The sequence below is a fragment of the Nothoprocta perdicaria genome, unplaced genomic scaffold, assembly GCF_003342845.1.
Source record: "Nothoprocta perdicaria isolate Ctin4 unplaced genomic scaffold, notPer1 scaffold_38, whole genome shotgun sequence".
NCBI classification, from domain to species: Eukaryota; Metazoa; Chordata; class Aves; order Tinamiformes; family Tinamidae; genus Nothoprocta; species Nothoprocta perdicaria.
The window spans coordinates 684,394-705,521 of record NW_020455621.1 but is presented as its reverse complement, the minus strand read 5'-3'; the positions used below and the strand labels follow the sequence as shown (position 1 = coordinate 705,521).

The window sequence follows — 21,128 nt, the reverse complement described above, 5'->3', positions numbered from 1 at the left end:
GAGCTGTGTTTTTAGCAGAACCAGTGCCAGGCAAGCACTGCCCTACCCAGCTCGTGAGAACATTTGATGGTTTTTACTGACCTCAGCTCCCACTTTGCTCCTTGATGATTAGCAAATGAGGCTACAGCACCGCAGTCGGAGAACTTTGAAAGGAAAGGTGAATAGGCGATTTCAAAGCATAAAAAATTCTGAACCATAAAACACATGACCTTGAGAAATAGAGGAGCTTGTTTCTTTAAAAAGCTTATGATGGGAGCTTTAATTTCATGTTCATAATGGGCTTTCACTCTACATAGCTGGTTCAAAACCTATGTACTATTAAGTATGTACTATTAAGTGTACTATTTAAGTGCTGAGTAGTAGTTAAGTCTCGGAGAAAGGACCTGAACTTTTCAGTGGTCTTTCAGCCTCGGAGAGGAGACTTTCTGGAGGTTACCCCAGCCGCAGTGCCCACCTCTGTCCTGAGTCTCGGACTTTTAGAGCCATATCACAGCACACAGTCATCTTAAAAGAACAGAGTAAAGCTCTGTGTGGAATCCCAAGTGACYAGTGGGAAACATGGAACTGCTCGCGCAGAAGCAGAAGAACTCCCTTTACCTGAATCCCTTCCCGATGCACAAAGTTCAGTGGCAGAAAACTCAGGGAAGAATTTTGCCTCTTGTTTTCAGCTCTGTGCGTTTAGCTTGTTGTTTAAATTTGGACCTGCAACAGCTGATCAAAAAATTTCACACATACCCCTCCCCTCCGTCCGACTAGAAGAGCATGCAATTAAAATATATTTTTTCTGAATTTAACATTAATAAAAAGTTAAATAGAATTCTAARAGTGGCAGGCCACGTTTTTGTCATTATACAAACTTTTTTTTTAATTAGCTTTTGAGCACTGACAATTTCTTAAACAATACCAGCACAGCTCCTGAGTATAGGAATCCAGTATTGCTGCTCTCTGGTGAAGACAGATGCGCTATTATACTCAGCAGACATACAAACATACACACACATTGAAATTTTAGAAAATGCTGTCACCAAAGTTCCCCTCTTATTACACCTAATTATTACACCAAYCATGGAGAAAGGTTGAATTATCGCAACATTTCCAAAAGGCAACATATTTTTCCTGTTTCACTGCCTCTCCTCAAAACACCTCCAAAGCAATACTGATAAGCAATAGCTTATCTAGTCTTTGATTCGGCTTTGTGTGCTCAGGATGCAAGTACAGTTCCCAGATGGAGTGYTACGGACATAATCAACAGCAGGACTTAATATACTAAGATTTAACTTAATATAATCAAACAGCTCTTGAAGCCAATTTACTCCAAAACATTACTGCTACTTAAAGCAGCAGTGAATTCACTGCTATATATACACCAGGTACTACATGTTGTATTCTTAGGCCTTTCCCTTCAAAATTCTCCATTTGTGACCAGTGAAGATCAATTCTTCTAATAGGCCCCTAATGGTGGAGGTAAAATAACAGGGTATTCCTGAAAAACTGAGTGGATTTTAAAGGCTGTAGAGTATACTTAAAAAATACACTATGTTAGTATATGCCTGCTCTTAGAAGAGAAGAGAAGCCTTCGCTACCCTAAAGGGCACAAGAGAGTGCAGACCTCACTCTTTCACTGCATTTCCTTTTTTTTTTTTTCTCATTTTCTCCTTGTTTTTTTTTTTTTTTTCCTTTTTTCTTTTTTTTTCTCTCTCTCTCTCATTTTGTAAAGCAAGGTCTCCGTGTTTCTAAAGAAAAGACTCAGAATCTACTGGCAATGTTCTGTCTGGAATGGCAAGGTAAGAGATCCTTAAATGAGTGGTGGCACAGCAACAGTGGAAAAGGAGAGTGCATATGAATGTTTCTAAAACCAGAAAAACAGAGCAATTTTTTGTTCCTAACACTGCATTTCATGTTTTTCAAGTGATATTTTTCTAACAGATGGTTCTTTGAGCCATGATTTCTTTGAGAGACAATTTGGGACACTTTTATCAACACAGCATGTTATCCCAATTTGGTCCCATTTGGAAACTTTTAGCTTTATTGCACATAATTATTATTGGCTGGAGATACACTACTGCCAGCAYTTGTACTTTACACTGAAAATCCCGTAGTATTTACTGTTTCTCCTACAAAAAGCTGTTTCTAGGAACTAAATGAAAAATCTCATATTTTTAAATGAATTTCAGGCACTCACACCTCTGTAGAAGTASTTAACGCTTAAATGAGATGAAAAATATGAATAAATATCATACTTTTATGGCATAACATTTTTTCTATGCTAGCTATGGTAGCTATTGTACAACTGGTAGTTCCTCATGAGTGTATAGAACGACTGAGGCAAACCTAAGTTTAGGAAAAGAGGACAACCTGCAAATAAAAAGCTTTGTGGCATCCTGAGAAGGGCACCCAAAACCACAGATGCCAAAAGCTGGTGAACGTCATTTGCTAAGAAGTTGTGCAAAAGTTGTTGTCTTTGGTCCTCAGTGATTTATGGGTAAGAAAAGGTTTAACGTCCCAGAGGACGTGGCCTCTATTTAGTATGTCTGGAAGGCAGTGAGTGTTCAGTTTGGAAAAGGACCTCCAGGCAGCTCTCAAAGTTCTTCTGTGTAACATTTTTCCCCCAAAAACTGTCATCTCACCTCAGGGTGACAAGCATCCTTTCAGAATAAAGGACGACTTGACCCCCCTGGCACTGGCAAAAAGTAGAATAAAGCAGCTAATGTGGGAGACAACTGCAAATGAAACAAGGCACAGTTCTCTTTTGAGCATTGATTCAACTGTAAATGAGCCAAAACAATCCACACAAAACTGGAAATCAGATACGAACTCCAACAATTCAGGTCTTCAGCCTATTGCAGCAGACAATACAGTGCAGGCCATTCTCCTTTACCACAGAAAGGTAAAGAGAAAAGAATTCTGCTTCCAGCAGAAATCTTTACAGCATGCCAATAAAAATGGACAGGTTTGGGGAATACTGCCAAGTCAAGACTGCTTTCTAAGGTATAATGCTTAAAGGGTTGTTGTTTAAAAAGTTTTTCAAGCGCTTGTGKTTTCATTTGTGACCTTGGACCTGTAAAGGGTAGTAGGTAGGGAGAGTATCATTGCAGACAGACAACTCCCCAGTTCCCAGCTGCAAGCCAGTCTGCATCCCCTTGGATCCACCCTTCGGCTCTGTGCAGTTTCTCAGCTCCAGATTTTTGGTGAAGCAGAACTCAATCTGGCCAATTGTCTGGGCTTTTTCACCCTAGAGACAGGAAGAATGAGATCAGCTTGTTGTGTAGAAGAAAATGAACGAGTACTTCACACATATTTGCCACAGTTACATTATACAGTAGWGCTCATTTGTAGCGTTGCAGCTTGGAAACGTGTGAGGGAGAGACAGATCATAGAAGTACCACCCTGAAGAGCTTGCAGCAAAGTCATCTTTAAGGAGCAAGCACATGAGGAAAGGCATTTCAATGTCACAACTCGGGATCATTTTGGGAGATCTGACTAGTAAGTCTCACTATGAAAGGCTGCAAAATAGGTTATCAGGTCTGCACAGCRCACAGAAGCTGCTCTTCTTAATGATGTGCTCCAGCTGAAGGATGGGAATGGTAAAAAGAAAYTCTGATATGGAAGGTCTCCTTTCATCAACACTCCTATCGCAGGATGGGAATTAAGGCAAAGAAAATTCTCCAAAAAGGAGAAAGGAGAAGTTTTACAGAAGCTTTTACTGAGAGGAACACAAAAGCATYTGGGAAAAATAGCAGAGATGTCATTTTTGAACTGCAGGACTGATGGGGAGGAAAGATACTGGCCACAAAGAAAGAGAGAAGGCCTGGAAACCAAATGCAGCAAAGGAGATTATGAAGAAAGCCTAAAGAATGGACAAGCATGATGAAGAAGTGCATGTGAAAAAACACTGATTTAGAAATTGCTAGAAAGCAGGACGTTTTTGTACAAAATTTTGTACATTTTTGTACAGAAGAAAAAAAATGTGTCTGCTTGTTTGTTTTTAAGAAACCTAAGAACACAGCAAATCTGTAACATATTTCAGGCATCAGAGCTCCCTGACAAGGCAGTCTGCCACCTCAGGCAACTACAAGGCTGGATCGCTGAAAAGGGTCAGCTTTGCATAAGTGGAGTGTCCTTTTTCCTCTCCATTAGTTTAAACTATTAAGTACAGGAGACTCAAACTGCTAAATTTCTTTCACCCAATTTGGACTGTATGCTGATTATACTAAAAGTAAGTGGTAGCACTACAATGAATATAAAAAGAGCTAAAATCTGGGCTTTGTGTTAGTTTTGTATTTCTTCAAAATCTAGAGGTGGGCGAATTTGCAACTGACATTCAGCCCTTATTCTTTTGGTGCTCAACCAATTTAAATATATATTTTGAATCACTTTTAACTTAATAATTCTTCTCATGGAAAGCAACATCTGAGCATGAAAGCCTCACAGCCCTGCTAAAGCAAATGAACCGACAACACGAGAGCTATTTAACACCAACAGCAACTGTATCTTGGCAAATTGTCATAAAACTGAAGTCTGTGTATTTGCAGTAACTGTGTTCTGTGATAAACCACTTTTATAAAACTCAAAGTCCTCTGTAAGAGGAAGTGCTCGCTTCTCTCTCTCTCTCTTTGCCTTCTCCTCTCCCCTGCCTTTTTTTTTAAGGGCAGGAAATTGAGTAACTTGTAACTGTCTGGAATCCTGTTTTGTTCCTTCAGGGACACTTTGGGCTCAGACGTGTGCACCTGTATCTTGACAGTGGYACACTGTCTCTGCGTACCAGGTTTTCCACTTCACTGGGACTCTCAGCCCAGTCATTGCCAGGGAAAGGTCAAGGGAGAGGGAGATTTTACATAAGATTCCTGTACGGAAAAGACTGCGATCATCCTGARCTACCCTAAAGCTCAGAATGCCTTTTTATACTGGTAGGGCCTTCTTGAGACAAGCTTCTCATTTGCTGTATTTCTGAGGGAGTCRTGCAGAATATCTGAGCCATGCCCAGTGAGGGAAAGCCAAGCACCACTTTCATGGGTAGTACGTTTRCCAAGGCCTGCAGTCACAGGTTCCTTTCTGATCACAGCTGTTAAACTGAGTAATTGCCTTTATGGTGATTAAGGTTTAAGCAGGAGCAGAGAGGACTCAACTGCAGCCTCACCTCTAGCCTGATGGTTGCAGTATTCACCCATAAACTGCAAAAGAGATGCAGGGTTGAGTTCTTTGAGATGAAGGCAGCTTTCAATGCAATACTCCCATTTTCTGGGCAAGTATACTAGCAGAAAGGCTCACCATGGTATACCAAGGGTGAAGAAAGGGCATTTCCTTCATGAGCTGTATTTATGCATTAAAAAAAGCTCCATCAGTAGTAACCTAAGCCGAACTCAGTGATGGCAGTGTGTAGGCAACATTTTCATGGACTTTTTTTTTTTTTACCTCTTCTGGAGGCAGACATTGGATCTTCAGTGTTACACCATAAGCCCTTGTGAGAGCTTCCTTTAAGGCAGTCATCTGGAAAACACAGAGAGCTTGGGTAAATGAAGAACTCAATAGCAGTAACTTCTTCCAATAGTTCTCATATTTGTAAGTTAACAAAAGCTCATAGACAAAGCACAACTCTAAAGACCTATTCAATTAAAAGATGCCACTTTATCTTTAGCAAATACTTGACTTCCGATTAAGAAAAATACACACAAATGATTTTATAAAAGACTGCCTCTTACCTTGTAATATGTACTGCCCGGCTTTATCCCAGCTTTCAGGAGAGAACTGAAACAAAGACAAAACACTTTCCGTGACTCCTGAACGCCAATATAACTTCGTAATCACAGGGAAAATGGAGAGACATGAGGAGAACTTGGCAAGCATTACCATGAAGGAGAGCTAAGGAAATTTGTTTCCCACCCTCTCCCTTTTCCAGGAGGCCTCTTCACCACCCTACCTGGCAGGGTGGCCTAGAGCTCCCTACCCTGCCTATTCCCAAGAGCTGGAAGGGGCAAGTGTTCAGGTGTAGCCAGGGAGAGGAAAGCACTGCTTTCACTCAGCAGCTCTTCCTAATGCTCTGTTGAGTGCCCGGTAGGGATACAGTTTAATCATGCCCTGTTCCCCCATGCCATTCCCCTGTGCTCTGGCCATGGGGAAGGGATCAAGGAAGAGCCAGGAGGCTCTGCGCATCCTCATGCGCCGTTGCAGGGGAGGCTCGCCGGGTCGTGGGGCACACGGCCCCCAGGAAGGGGTACAGGAACAGTCTGCAGGCCCCCATCAGCGTTACCAGTGCCCTGGCAGGGACGTTGTCATGGCCCCTTAGTAAGCAGGTCTTTGAAGAGGAATGTTGCTCACCTAAGGGAGCAAAGCAACTCTCCCAAWCCTCTAGCCTACCTTCCCCACCTCTCTAGACCTGGATCTTGCACAAGGTTTAATACGCCCGCAAGGCTTGGCACCCAGCAGGTGCCGAGTCCCTTAAGTCCTGGCTTCTTCAGGGAGAACTGGGAAGGTTCAGCACCTCTTGGAAATTAACCCAGTGCATGTTAACAAAGCTCAGTCCCTCCAAAGTCAGGTCCTGCACAGAGGAGATTTAATGCAATTGACTAGAGCTCTATGTGTTTGGCACCATCGTTTTACACTGGATACACRCAGGCCAGTAAATAAGATTGTGTTCTGTCATTCTTACAACAATATCTTCTATTTAATAAACTCTTTTTTGGAAGCAATCTTTTAATCACCATAGCACTACCTTTTCTCAAGAAAAGATATAAATGAAGTACAGTGAGAACATAAGCAGCCTGTATTCTCTTTAGTGAAGATTAAATTAATTATCTTCACTTTTACAACAAAGAAAGCGCTACCATTAACTTCAGAACGTCTCTAGTATTTTTGAGTGTTGCATATCCTGATTAAAGGAGTCACATAGTTGGTCACTGCACCATCTGTAAAATGTTTTAGTCACACAATCACACAGGCAATTGACTTASCAGACATTACTAATTTTAATAGTACATATGACTCTTAAGTGCCGTGCCTAGAAAAATCTGATGAAGATACTACAAAAATATGAGGAGGATGGAATAAAGACATATTTCCTTGCCACACATGAAAAATGAATAAGACCTTGGTAAGACATTGCTTGAAAAAGTGATAGAAAATGAGCTGGATTTTTTAAACATACACAGCTCTAGATAAATATGGAAAAACCATCTCAGTATGACTCAGAAGTCTGTGAGTGTTATCACTTAATTTTGAAGTGTACAGGTATTGGAGGTTTTTGTTAAAGAAATACATCTGACAAGGACCTTCAAAATTCATCAGCTCACACTGCCTGAAAAGATGCACGTTGCTGGCTCCCCAGGCTTCAAAGTAGCCAGAGTTGTGCTCGTCAGCCTCAGGCAACCCTACCTCTGAACTTTGGTATTAAAAATCATTTATGCTAGTGCTCGTTCTACTAAGCTACCAAATTTTTAGATTTTTTTYCTTTTTTCTTTTTTTTTWAATTAGGTTGGAAACATTTAGAGACTGATTGAAATGAGAGGCAGATGAGGCAGTTCACTTACGCACCTGTTAAGATCAACCTGCTTGTAGAGGTCCAGAGCTTTACCAAAATACTTCTTCTGAGAATTAAGGATCTGCAGTGTCGCTGCACAAGTTCCATGCTTATCCCACTCATGTTTCCTATAGGCAGAAAACAAATTCCATGATTTAGAAAACACCATTTGCAGAGATATGGTATGTGCAAGCTAGCCAGCATGCTTCAATCAAGTAACTGAAAGGCTATTTATATGGTAGGACATCTCATATAYACACAAAAATACTTCACATGCAAAAAGCAAAATTCTCCCCGCAAAAACACTCCTACCATTTCAGTCATTTCAACGCATTTTTTTTTTCCAGTAGAAGTATTTTCCACAAGATTTTAGACCTACAACGAGAGTTGGGAAGAAGCCTATGCCATTCATCCTCACGGTTTGTGGCATCAGACTACAAGAATTCTTTCAAGAAAATACGAGTTGACCTTAAGTTTGACAGTTTCATGAAAGAGACTTCAAATTACTGTAAGAAGTGTGGAAAAGAAAGGATAGTCCAATGGTCAGGAAATTATTATGGGCCTGGAACATCCAGAATCAATGTTTTGCCTTATATTAAATTATGCAAAAACCCACTTATTTATAGTTCAAGGGATAACTTGCTTCCTCCTCCCTAACATATCTTCAAAAGATAGCTGTGTTCTCAAGGCTGAAGGCTGCAAGGTGAGGAGATGAGATAAYGATGTGGAATAAATCATTGTTTCACTCTTAAGCTGACCGAGAGATCTCTACAACATAAGAGCGTCACAAAATGTAACAAGCCAACGGCATTGTTCTGGTACTTCTTTCACASTAGCTTAATACAGAATATATCACTTTTTTTGAGCTGTCTCCTTTTGAATTAACCTCTTTTTTAATAGCTAAATGAAGGAATTTATGAAATAAATATGTATCACATTCATGTGATATAAAGTTCTCTTCCTATATTATTAAGAGATGTTTGGAGATGAGAAGTGTAAGAATTTGCCCTCAAAGTGCATATTTCTCACCTTTGTGTAATTTCTAGTGGAACTTTTAGGCTAACTGAGCTTCAAAGCACTGATCTTTTTTTTAGAAGTGCAGAATCTTATTTTGAGCGAATCACTGTAAATGCACAAGCTGCTTACCCAGGATTGTTGCCTCAAGTTTCACTTTGTCCCCTTGCTGTACCTAGACAGGCCTGTTCTGCAATCTTACAGACTCACAGGGTGGTTGAGGCTGGAAGAGACCTCTAGAGATCCTCTAATCCAACCCCTGGCTCCAGCAGGGACACCCAGAGCRCGGGGCACAGAGCAGCATTCAGGAGGGTTTTGAAGACCTCCAGAGAAGGAGACTCCACAACCTCTCAGCTTGTCTCTATTGCACTACCAGCTGTCCTAATGCCAAGGAACAGACTGCAAAAGAAAACARTTCTTGCAATATTATGATATAAGCTCATATATAACAACAACAACAACAAAAAAAAAATGTGGCAAAGCTCCAAAGATATTCCTATGAGTTTTAAAAGTCTAATGAAAGACTAAGCAGTATAAACCATAATACGAACATCTGTTGTTTTGTTTCATGTTTTTTTTTCTTCAGATTTTCATGAGTCATTGGTGTTAAACAGGTGTCAGTTCAGCAGACACGCACAAAAAGTTATCATCTGATCACAGATGCCTGCTCCTACCAGCGCGTTCCCTGACGTGATGATGCCTCAACACTTCATGAAGAAGGAAAGAAACAGAAGGTCCATTATTTTTCATCTGAAAACATGCTTTTGAGTTCTCCATTCCCAGTGAAAACTAAAGATTCTTCTTAAGAAATTAAGGCACTTTCAAGAAGCTATCCTTAGAACTAGAGAAAGTGGAACACTCCTTTTGAACAGAGAATGAATAAAAGAAACTGTAGATCCGCGAGATTTCAAGAAGGAGAGAGCATAGGCTCCTGAAAGATTTTCATTGTATGTTCACAAATCCAGCCTTGTGAAGTGTTCTGATCTTGGTTGTAACACACCTAATTTGAATCTGACTTATTTGTTCGGGCATGAGCAGACATTAAAACAGTTCTGATTGAAGTAGGTACCTGATGGTCCTTTTAGCTTTATGTTACAGAGAACTAGCAAAACTAGGCAGCAAGTTTTAACTGGAGCATGTCTGGTTTAAATAGAAGCATATATGTCCAGTGAACTGTCAGCTGCCTGGAAAACTCCACTTAAAGTTGGCCAAACAGCAGATTTCCTGACAAGGTATTTGAAGTCAGTGATGAGAAAAGAGACTACAATTTCACAGAAGATGGAAGCTCTTTTGGAGGCAAATTTGGCAAGAGATATGGGACAGTTAGCTTGGACCATAAGCAGACAACAGTCAAATCCCAAAGGCAACTAGGACAGCAAGAATCTGGAGGAAAAGTTTTGCATGCAGGATGCCATTTTTTTCCAAAGATTATATCCACATATCTGTGTAATAGGATAAAATGTGGTCCTCCTCTTTTCCAGGCTTTCCACAGTACTTTTTTTTTCTTCTGTTTCCAGGAGGAAGGCAGACAGAGGGCCACGGATGTGACGATGCTATGGGCACATGTTACTGCTCAGAGGCAGCTGCTACTAATCTGCTAGGCCTGACTGCCCCAGGCGATGGGACTGTGGGGGTTCCCAAAAGGAAAAACMCACAGGGATACCCCGAGACAGTGCCACTGCTTCACCAGTTGTGGAAAGCCATGAGCAGACACTGCTCAGCTTTTGTAATCAGCACTGTGAGCTTCCCTAGCAAGAGAGCCAATTTGGAGTCAGTTTAAAACAATTACAGCAACCGCAAGGTGATGTTTCCTTTGACAGGGTGATTTGGTTTTCGCAGCAGAGCCACACGAAAAAGCAGAGCRAGGAATATGCACGCAATTCTGACAATTAAGCACATGCAGATGAAATTTCACCTTAACCTCTTCCACTTCAGCAAACTGAAGTGGTAAGGAAACAGAGGAGCTGCAGCTTCAAGGAAGAAAAAGAATTTGTGTCCACAAATGAAAAGAATTAATGCCTCGGTGTTATTCAAGTMCTTCATATGGGCCAGAATAAGACAAGGTCATTCCACTGAAGCTTCAGCTCATACTTGTGTGGCATGTGGATAGAGAATGTAGCTTACTGTATGCAGAAGGAGCACCAACCCTTCTGTACTGCTCATATTCATGAGCAAGGCACTAACGCTGAGCACATACGGTAGGCAAGAATTTTGCTGATCATTTCCCTCCCTGTAGGACACAAGTACCTTGGCAGGCAGGCAGGAGTGGGGCCTGCCACGTTCGATTGGGGTCTACTGTGTAGTTTGTCTAGCTCCATCATAGCTTTTCTCTACAGTGTTGTTAAGAATRGATGCTAGGCTTGCATTGCTCAAGGCTGAGTTCTACACATGGAGTCTGAAGGGGCTGCAAGAAAATGCAAAGGAATGAAGCTGGCACAGTTCAGCTCTATGGAAAGGAAGCTGAAACTCAAAGAGACTTCACTTGCTGTTGTGTGCAGCAAGGACTGAGTTTCCCCAAGCACTCAGTCATGCAAATGTGGCAGGAATCCACCCAGTTTGAAAACTGCCTTACATTATTAGGGTAGGAAGAAAGATCTGTAAGCCTATAGTAGTAGTGCTACCCACAAATCACAGAGGATTAAGGACACTCCACTGTCCCATACACAGAAGTCTGAGGACTCCTTGCGTTAGATGACACATGGAAATGACCCTGAAGGGAGTTCTCCTTGTCTGAAAGTTTGATGTGGTCCAGAAGAGCTTAACCGAGAAGTTCTTTAAATGGGGTCCTTTCAGTCTATAAACCTTGAGATAAAAAGCACCCTTATCCCCTTAGCTGCAGCCCCTGGGTGGYAACAACTCCAGCCCCTGGGTGGCAATAGTCACAGTCTGTAGGTTAACAAGGTGAGCAGAAAAACACTTTTTTTTKTTTGTTTGTTTGTTTGTTTTTTGGKTTTTTTTTCCAAAGCTATCTCCAAATCCTCAGCAAGGAGAAAGTCCTCCCTCACCCTCTGAGCCAGGATTACAGTTAGAGGTAAACCCAGGRAGAAAGAKGCTACACAGTCATGACAATCTTTGAAGGATCCTGATGTGGTAAGTGGTGCTACTCAGTATCCACCTGGCTTCTCACTGCTTATGCTCTTTACATAATCAGCACGTCGTTAGTCTACAGTAACAAAAACCTCACTCACCAATTTCACTTAGAGATTTTTATTTCTGTCACACTGGAATTTTAAAATAAAAAGGTATTTTTTAAAAATGAGAATTAAATATTTTTAACTGAAAGAAGCACAACAGGATCCCGGTTCAGGAGTTTTCGTTTACAGAAATTGCAATTAGGATTGCCAATCTCAGTAAACTTTTTTCACCTTACTGAAGGTACTGAATTATTTTGTCAATCAAAGTAGTAGCTACAATATTATAATCTATTTTGTATTGCTTTTATATTAATGATATTTCCAGGTGTTGAAATAAACGCTGCCAAGTATCCATGAACTGAAAGCAAAAGGGGCTCGATGAGACTTGCTCACACCTGCTGTCAACCAAAATACCTCCATTAGTAAAACAAGGACTGCTCTGCCCACATTTCAGACGAAATCACTTCTTTCCATGAGCAGGTGGTCACAGCATGGGCAGCACTAGTTCCAGCAGACATTTATCTTATTCTAGTTCCAGAAACAATTTGCACTGCAGCAAACAGAGAGGCAGTCACGCTCTCCCTGGCACCCAGGGATGGCACAGGGCAAGAAGAAAGGGGTGCAGGGAGAAGCCTGGTGAGTGCCATGGACAGGGTTACAGGTTTAGGCTGCCCTAAGGCACTTGTGCAACTAGTTTAAGACTGAGGATCAGGACTTTTTGTAGAGTGGGGACGAGACTAAGAGACAGCCATTCCCTTCCAGGCTTTTCCCAGTGATGCAAGGAGGAAAGAGTCATCCAAAGGAAAGTTCCTCAGGCACAGAATTAACTGAAGAGCTGGGATAGAAGTTACTGCTCCTAGCTCTGCACTCCGCTTATGACCGGGTATTACTGCTATCGCAGTGGGTCTGAAGAACAAATTGCACATCCATACCTCAGCTCATGCCAAGGCGGCAAATTAACTTGAACTACCACACCTTTTAATTTAAAATAATGCACTCCAACTGAAGCTAGTGCAAGCACAAATAACACCCACTACTCATTTCCCTTCAGTGCAAGTGTCCCATTTTTCAGAAAGGAAGAGTAGCTTGGAGAAGGAGGAAAACAGGCCTGTAAACAGGAGAGATCAAAATCTCCTCTTTCTCCTGAGCTTGGGAAGCTCAGGCAAGTGCCCACTTGATCTGTGTTTAGACTGCTAGAAAAATAAATAGTAAGAGAGAAGCCTGCAGAAAAGTAGCCAGGACTGTCTGGTCTATCTTATTTTTTCTATTCACTCCTTTGCAAGGAAGCCCAGAAGAAAAGTTTCCAAGGCCAGCAGTACCATGGAGCTGGACAGAGAGAGGCCAAAAAGCTGTTTCTGCAGCTTTTTAGCTCYGATGTCCCAGGAGAGCTTCTGCCATTCAAATTTAAAGGTGTTAGCAGCAGCTGCTGCTTCTCCCTGGGGGCAAAGAGAGCAGATTCTGTCCCTCCCTCCAAGTTCCACTTCTCAAGAAGCTCTGCAACAGCCCCCTCTTCAACAACTGCTTTTTGCAAATGTTCTAGAAAGAAATCTAGAAAGATTTATTTATTTATTTATTACACCTAAGACTGAGAAGTGATTAGGAACTGTTTTCAGTGGTGTCCAGGAGGGTGGCTGCTTGCCAGGCTCCTGCCCTCTCTGGGTACAGCGCACACATCCTACCTGAAGGGTTCCCAGCTCATATGCACTTTTTGTAAAACAACATCCAAAATACTGGAAAGTTTTGTTGGAACTCACCAGAACTGGGTGCGATTCTGGGAGGAATGAAGCACATCAGGCCAATAGCGTCTCATGTCTAGCATAAGATCCTAAGAAATAACAAAAATAAGGAAAAGCACCTGCACAGCTCAAAAGCTATTTCTTACACAATCAACATATATTGACACATTTTCTAAAACAGAAGCCTGCCTTTCAGCATCCCTGACAAGCATTCACTGGCACAAAAAGGAAAGATGTCCTTTCCCCACAATATTCTGACAAYGTTGCTGTTGGAGGTGGAAGGTAGGTGCAAATATCTAAATATCTGAAACAATGTATTAAAAGACAGATTCCCCTCCTGGAGGGGAAACTATCAGTTATCTTGCCAATTTGTGCAATCATCAAGCTTTTCACATACGTAGGCTCAATCTCACATCTATGTTTACAAACAAATATATAACATTTAGAATTCTTCCTTTTTAATATTTTAAGATGACAATGCATTGCAGTTTTCATTCTTCTTCTCTTTGTTATTTGTGYCTATGCTTGGAGATACTAGAGAGGACTTTCATTTCTCTTAGCAGTCCCAGGAGAGGAAAAGGGTTTAAAGCAGCTAATGCTCAGTAATAGCCCTGTGAGAAGACACACACAAAATGGACTCTGAACTATGTTCTATTTTATGAGTTCTGGCTTTGCAGCAGAAAATTATTTTTAAAGCACATGAATTAACTGCAACCTCTTTTTCACAGGTACTTGTTACCGCTGGAGAGCCACAGCCTATAGTCTCTATTTTCTTTTTCAGCAGAAAGTGCCTGAACATGTCAAACCACACATCTATAAAATCAAATGCAAAGGGCTGTTCATCATAGGCACTACAGGCTTCAAGTAACACCAGAAGCACATACTAGATGCTTGGAGTCTTTAAAAAAACACAGTTGTCAGTAAACTGCTTGAAGATAGACACATGATGAGGTACAGATTTTGCATACAGGATGTGCACTCAGTCCTACGAGCTACGACTGTTTTCATTTAAATGAATACCTTAATCTCGGTGACATTGAAGTGCCATGTCCTGTTACAATCGTCAACTTTGTTAGGCCTAGGGAAGAAAAGGAAAAGTGGGAAAAAAAGGATGTCTCACAACTCACTAATGGTAGGCAGCAAAGTGTCATTAGCCTAAATTTTAAGCATGCAGGATTATAACTGRAAATTTGATTTAGAAAATAAATGCAAGGAACCTATCTGCATCCACAGTGCTTTACAAGTAAAAATTTAAGACATTMATCCAGAATGTTTCCTGAAGAAAGAGGCTGTGTTAGACCCTCCAGCCACTCTCATCCTGTGTAAAGGACACATAAGGAAGAGTGATGATATGGAAGGGTCTTGCATATAAGGTCACTGTCGAAGCCGACCTCCCCAGCCACTGTATCGTGTGATGCCTCTGTAAGTCACCACTGAAACCTGGGTATGATGCTGCTCACCCTCCCAGGGCACAGAGCTCACCAACCCCCTCTACTGAGTTTCTCCCTTATTTGTCATATTGAAAACCTTCAAAATAGTGCTGTTCACACCAGTTCCTGCAAGCTGATTTCTTGGAAGCAAACATATTTTTCCTAGGCCTTTACAACATTTGTGCTGAGTTAAGACTCCTAGAGGCACAGGCAGTCCTGAGACACTAACAGGGAGAAAGAGGGTTTTAGTTTGACATCAAYGATTTTATGAAGAGATGTGCAAGTAAAATGCTTATGTGTCAGTAGGATTTTAGGAGCTCGGTGTGTCATGTGATATATAGGCATGAATTTCGGTTTTATAACAAAATACAGGTTTTTGATTTACAACAAAATGAGGGCTTTTGTTTCAAGCAGTCATAAGATAAAATAGATTGATTGAACCCTTGACAGAAAAACCATTGAACCTCCTAGTACAAAACTACTTTTTTTTTTTTTTTTTTTTTTTCCCAAGTAGAAATAAAAGCACTCTATCATCATACCAGAGTCCATGGATCGTCCAGTATTCTGGAGGGTCTTCACAATCATTAGCACTCATCTGTGGAAAATAAGAATGCCGGGTATTTGTTGTGTGTGTTCAGAGGCAATGGCTTAATGAGAAAATAAGAGCTCAAGGAACCAGGGAAAAATGAGAGCTCTGACTTGCCCCAGAGCTGATGAACTCCACATACCTGAAGCAGCCAGGGATTGCCCCACTCACTTGAGATCAGCTGGCACTGAGTAAAATTTTGAAGCTCATCAAGTGAATACCAGAAAGGACTTTGAATGAGTAAAAATAAGACAGATTCTGAGTTAATAGAGGGCAGCCTGATCCATGCTAAACAAATGGATTTAAGCCTATCTTGCAATATTCTGTGTGCCAATGTTGAATATTTTTCTCAGTATTAGTCCTTCCCAGGCAGTCCAGAGCTATCAAAATCAATGTATTTTAATGAGTCAAGAAACTGTAGTATTAGACAAGCACACAACCATCTGCAAAAGTCCTGGAGTATTTTGCTATTAGATTACAAAGGAAAAAAGTACAGAAGAAAAAAAAAAAAGGATGAGATAGGTGCTACAGAGCACATCAAATGGGTTGTTTWTTCCAAGCAAAATGGTGAGAATGTATTTTTAAAGGTTTTGGTTTGAGGGAGGAGAGCAGGGAAGGGGCAACACATACACTCCCACCAGAAAAAGCCCCTACATAAAAATTTTGGATAATGCAGGGAAAAGTAGCCTACACATCAACTGTCTTTTAGGTTACTTTGCTTATTCACAACTACTCAAAAGAAATCCTCTGCTCACACAACAGAAAATACCATTACTTGTTTTTTCCCTGACTATTCTGCTCAGTAATTATGGCTTTTTAAAATCAATGCTTTACCCATACGATAAGATCCTCCTCAGACTTCCTTGAAACATCAGCTTCCCCTTCCAGCTCTGTACTTCACGTCCTGCCTCAATTAGGTCTCTGTGCGCTTTAGGCAAGATCAGAGTGGAGAAGGCCCCGCGTCCCCTCCTGCTCCCACTCCTCTCCCTTCCTGCTCCTGCTCCCACTCCCCTCCCTTCCTGCTCCTGCTCCCACTCCCCTCCTGCCACACAGGCACTCCAGGAAGGAGAAGCAACCAAACAGAGCTCCGTCTGCTCCACATGTCCTCCCATCCTCAACACACGTCGGGGCACGTGCGGCTCCAAGGGCTTAAGGATGATTGCCCTGGAGCACATGGGTGAGCCAGGAAACGAGCACTGCCCCAGTCCCGCCAGCACTGGAAAGACACTGAAAGGCACCAACATGCTTGGGGCTGGGCACAGAACCAGACCAAACACCCAATGGGTGCAAAAAGATCTGAGCTCGGCCTCTGGGGGCACCAACCCTCCTGGTTTCTTCTACACATTTTGTCACCKTGCCTGTATGCTGCCATGTGCTGCCAGCTTGTGGCACTTGTGAGGCAGCTGCACTCACCTTCCATCCAAAATGTTAGCATTGATGTTTTTCCAGCGTTAACAAATAGATGGCTGGAACAGGAGTAAAGCTAGAAAGTCTGGGTGAGTGATGTGGAAGAAGGCAAAAAGGCACATAACATGAAATTAATTCTGTTCTTTCTTTTTTTTTTTTTCCCCTCTCTCCATTCACTTGGAATGTTTCTGTTCACCTTCTACTATAGAATAAGGATTTAACAGAAAATGTAAGGAAATCTACATTTTTTGATACTTGTAACATTCACTCACACACTGCCCTTTAAGGTCATATTTGTCCATTTATCAAAAGCATTGCTCTAGAGCAGAGAGTAATAGCCAGCAGTAACATATGACAGATGAAAGGTGGTTTTTTTTTTTGGTTTTTTTTTTTTTTGATAGTTTTACTCTTTCATTCATGTAAGCAGGGATTTACTAATGCTTTTGGCTCTGAATACMCAATTGCAGGAAACAAAGCACCCACAACTCTGCCATCTGTAACAGTGGTGTTTCCTCAACACAGAATCAGACATAAAATGCAGCAAATCTCCCACCCTCCCCCTCAAAAACAAGACAAGACAGAACAGTGGCTGCTCCTTTGCCCCAAGGCGTCGTTCACCTTTGAGTTTGCTCTCGAACCCCCACACACTTGTAGCTAACCTGAGCACACCGCTTCTCCACAGAAACCTTTASCAATAGTTTTGCCATTACTGCTTCTAGGAAAAGGAATCAGGAAGTACCTATAGCACAAAAAGAAAACCCTAATATTATAAATATATAAGTAAGCATTGATGTCCCAGAACTGGGATCTGTTGGCTGCAGAGAGCAAGATCAAAGGTTGTCTTTATTACCTACAAGATCCTTCATCCTTGTGTCAGTAAATCTGGTCACATTTTCCTTTTTAATATACAGTATATTTTTATACTGCTATCTGGTTTTAAGTATTCAAGGCTTTCAAGTATTTCCTGCATTAGAGAAGAAGTTCTGCTTATGAGATGGTAATAAGTATTTATTAGCAAAAGGACCATAAGAATTGAATCTCTTAACTGTGCTCGACAGCACTTTGGGTTCATTTTTGTTGCTCAAAGACACCTGCTGGAACAGCTTCAGATCTCATTTTCTTTTTTTCTCCTGATTACATCTATATTTGAAAAGCACTCATTAAAACTCTAGTGCCAACATTACCAGCTAAACCAAATTGCACACCAAACTGTTCATCGACTACTCTGCTATTTCAGTCAAAATAACCACCACCAAGTGGTTATTTATTTGTCACTACTTTACAGAGTGTGGAGAAAGTTGCATAAAGTTGRAGCAAGATCAACCACTGCCTTTATAAAAATATAGGGGCAAACGTAGGATTAAACACCTAAGGGACTGTGTTGTTTACCAAAATATACTATCCATTTTCCACAGCCTCCCTTTTCAGAATAAAGGAAAACAAAAAACAAAAATCTCACCTTGCATACAGTCACTGGCCAGTGATGAGCAAGATATAGTTTATCCCACGTATGCGGGTGAGTGTCACTGGAAAAAGAGAGAGAAATCTGTTTTTCTCAAACATTGCAAAAAAGAACACCACTGCCAGCCAACAGCACAACACTCATTTCTGTAACACATTGGGTTTAGAGCCGGTTACTGTTTATAATTTCTCCTGCAATACTTGAGAATTACAAACACAGCAGGAACAAACCATAACAAATCAAAGAAACGAGCAACATATTCAGAAACTTGTAAATACCCTCTCATTGTTAAACAAGTTTCCCATCTAGCATCCTATCTCCATATGTTTTCTGCTTAAAATATGGAAAARGTTTTGTTCTGTTTTCTATATAGAAGAGTGTTAACTTGTAAGTTCTTATTAAAAAAAAAAAGATATCTTAGGACATAAAGAATCTTTTATTTCTGTGTGAAGAGTATATCAGCTGAAAAGGAAGTATACAGTGTTCTTAGTTACAGTACTGCTAAATAGAGACTKCAAACAAACAAAATCAATAGCGTTGACATCAGCCTTTCAGACCAAAAAAGAATAACGAAAGTAAAACGCAGGGTGTTAAGCAAACACAAACCTCAAAAAAAAAAAAAAATCACATACATCTACTGCAAGCACGGCATTTTTAAACATTTTTGAAGCATTAACAGTTCTAACAGAACTTTACTGCTGCTGTGGAAATCTGAATAGAAGAATTCCCTAACATTATAGCAGATTTCCGTGCTTAAAAATGTCCTTGATTAAAATATATATATATATTTTTTTTTTCCTAGGACACATTTTATTGGCTAAAGATGCAACAATAATAATAACGCCAGCAACAAAGGGATTCAGGTTATCAGAAGAGAGTTTTAGCATCTTAAACTTATAACTGCGGCCCAAGCCCTTTTAAACCACCAGATCCTGGTTCAGGGATATGTCCCTTTTTTGGACCTGATAGGCATCTGCTCTAGGCAGTTTAGCTTAGTGGGGACCATTCTGACCAAGATGTCAGAGATTTCTGTTGAATTCACAACTTACCTTAGCAGGGATGTATCTGCAGTACATCCACAGCACAGCGCCATAGAGAAACAACCAAGAATCCAATAGTGCAGCTTAGGAGGCTTCATTTTGTTAGTCAGGTAGCTGTAAAAAGGTGCTACAAAAACAAAAAAAGAAAGAAACTTTTTAGTTATTCAGTACACTAAATTGCAGAYTTAAAAATCACCAAAGGACCAGAGTCCTCACAGAAACAACAAGCACTGACAACTCTATGGTGGATTTAAAATCACAAGGATCTCTCCCACTGCTGCATCTGATTTGTGACTCACATACTTATTTCCATACTCTCCAGAAAATAGAGATATATGCATTTTCTATGCAACCCTACTTTATGTAATACAACACTCCACTTGTGGGCAGCCCATGTGCCCAAAGAGATTAAATGTTTATTTATCAAACACYGAATATTCATCTCGCATTCACCAAGGTTGATATCAGAAACTAGCTGGAACTGAAGTATCGTGTCTGCAGGTGTAATTCTCTATAACTTCTTGACTGAAGCTGAAAATATTGCTCCTGGAAGTGGATTAATTTCTGTTCTTGCCCTACATCTCCACAGAACCATGTGCCTGCCTGGTGTACCTAATACTTGGTGAATCCAGGAAGCCAAGCGGAGCCAAAACTTTGCTTTAACCAACAGCACTTCTGCTCAGCTCAGGTCAACCTCCAACCCCATCCTGTGCAGAGTTACCACACTACCTCAAAGGTTACTTCCTAGATGCCAGAAACAGAAGTACAYGCACATATTTACATATACTCGTTTATGCTTCGCCAAACCCACTTTCCAGCTTTCCCCTTTCGACATATGTTCCATATGATTATGTCTCTACAATGGGTAGTAGATACATGATCAAACCTAACAGCTCAGCCTGCTCTAAGATCTAATATCTCTAGATGGGCCTTAGCTGATATCTTCTCACTTCTGATTGACTTTCTTCAAAAAGCTCTGAAAAATTTCCACTAAGCATGMAGGAAAACCACAGGAAAAAAAAAATCAAATAACTCAGAGCAGGCTATTTTGTATACAAAACTGATTAATGATATTAAGCTAGTCCTTAGCAAAGGCAGATAAAGCAAGATAAGCATCATATGCTGAAGAAACTTCTATTTCCATCATGCCCAAAACCTCACAGAGAAATGCAGTGTGCCCCATTTCCCTGGGCACTCTGCATTTAAAGGGAGGTTGAATCTCATCACATGAGCAGCAGGGATTAACCAAGCGACACGGAGCTGCCCAGGCCCTGCTTYGCGTTTCAGCAACTGCTACTTTCAACCGACAATCAATCAAGCAGAACCTCTTATTTCTGCACGATATTCTGTCTACCTAAGACAAAACATTCAGAGATGCATGCAGTCTTTATGTAAAATTCAGTATCAGGTAACACAGCTATCATGATGACATACCCAAATTAACCTTTGTCAATTTAATCTTTATTTAATGGATTTACTATTGTTTGAATTTTAATATGCCACCTTGAGCGCAATGTCAACCATAGCACAGGCCTTTTTTTGGATACTAGCACTATCACCTTTGCATTTTTCCTTCCTGAAATTTCGTTTTTTCCCTTTTAATGACTAAAAAACAAACAAACAAACAAAAATTAAACCCTCAATTTCCCTGTTCACAATGCACTTTGGGTGTACATATTTGGAGAAGAGAGAAAAGGCTGGGGAAGACGAGCTCAGTGCTTGAGAGAAGCCTGTACCGCTAACAGCGTAACACAGCACAGTTAAACCTCTTCACCAGCACTGACAGCAGGCCCTCGGTTTGGCACC

The 21,128-nt window shown here is 40.9% G+C and overlaps 1 protein-coding gene across 1 annotated transcript; it reads right to left on the bottom strand.

Annotated features, from left to right (window-relative positions):
• Positions 1 to 1,858: 1,858 nt before the first annotated feature.
• On the bottom strand, positions 1,859 to 19,449 carry RNASET2 (ribonuclease T2). The gene is made up of 9 exons (XM_026044747.1): positions 19,332 to 19,449; positions 18,280 to 18,346; positions 15,367 to 15,422; positions 14,418 to 14,475; positions 13,416 to 13,486; positions 7,528 to 7,641; positions 5,700 to 5,745; positions 5,413 to 5,487; positions 1,859 to 3,232 (listed from the first exon to the last, which is right to left on the bottom strand). Exons 1-9 carry the CDS (start codon positions 19,418 to 19,420, stop codon positions 3,041 to 3,043), a joined length of 768 nt encoding a protein of 255 aa, XP_025900532.1. The 5' UTR covers positions 19,421 to 19,449; the 3' UTR covers positions 1,859 to 3,040.
• Positions 19,450 to 21,128: the final 1,679 nt, after the last annotated feature.

What these genes read in the sequence shown, in the direction of transcription:
- RNASET2 (XM_026044747.1), bottom strand. Translation starts at nt 19,420, where the DNA reads ATGAAGCCTCCTAAGCTGCACTATTGGATTCTTGGTTGTTTCTCTATG. An exon ending in TCAATGTCACCGAGATTAAG is followed by an intron (nt 13,487 to 14,417) that starts GTATTCATTTAA and finishes GTTATTTCTTAG; the next exon opens with GATCTTATGCTAGACATGAG. An exon ending in AATGTCTGCCTCCAGAAGAG is followed by an intron (nt 3,233 to 5,412) that starts GTAAAAAAAAAA and finishes TCCTGTCTCTAG; the next exon opens with GGTGAAAAAGCCCAGACAAT.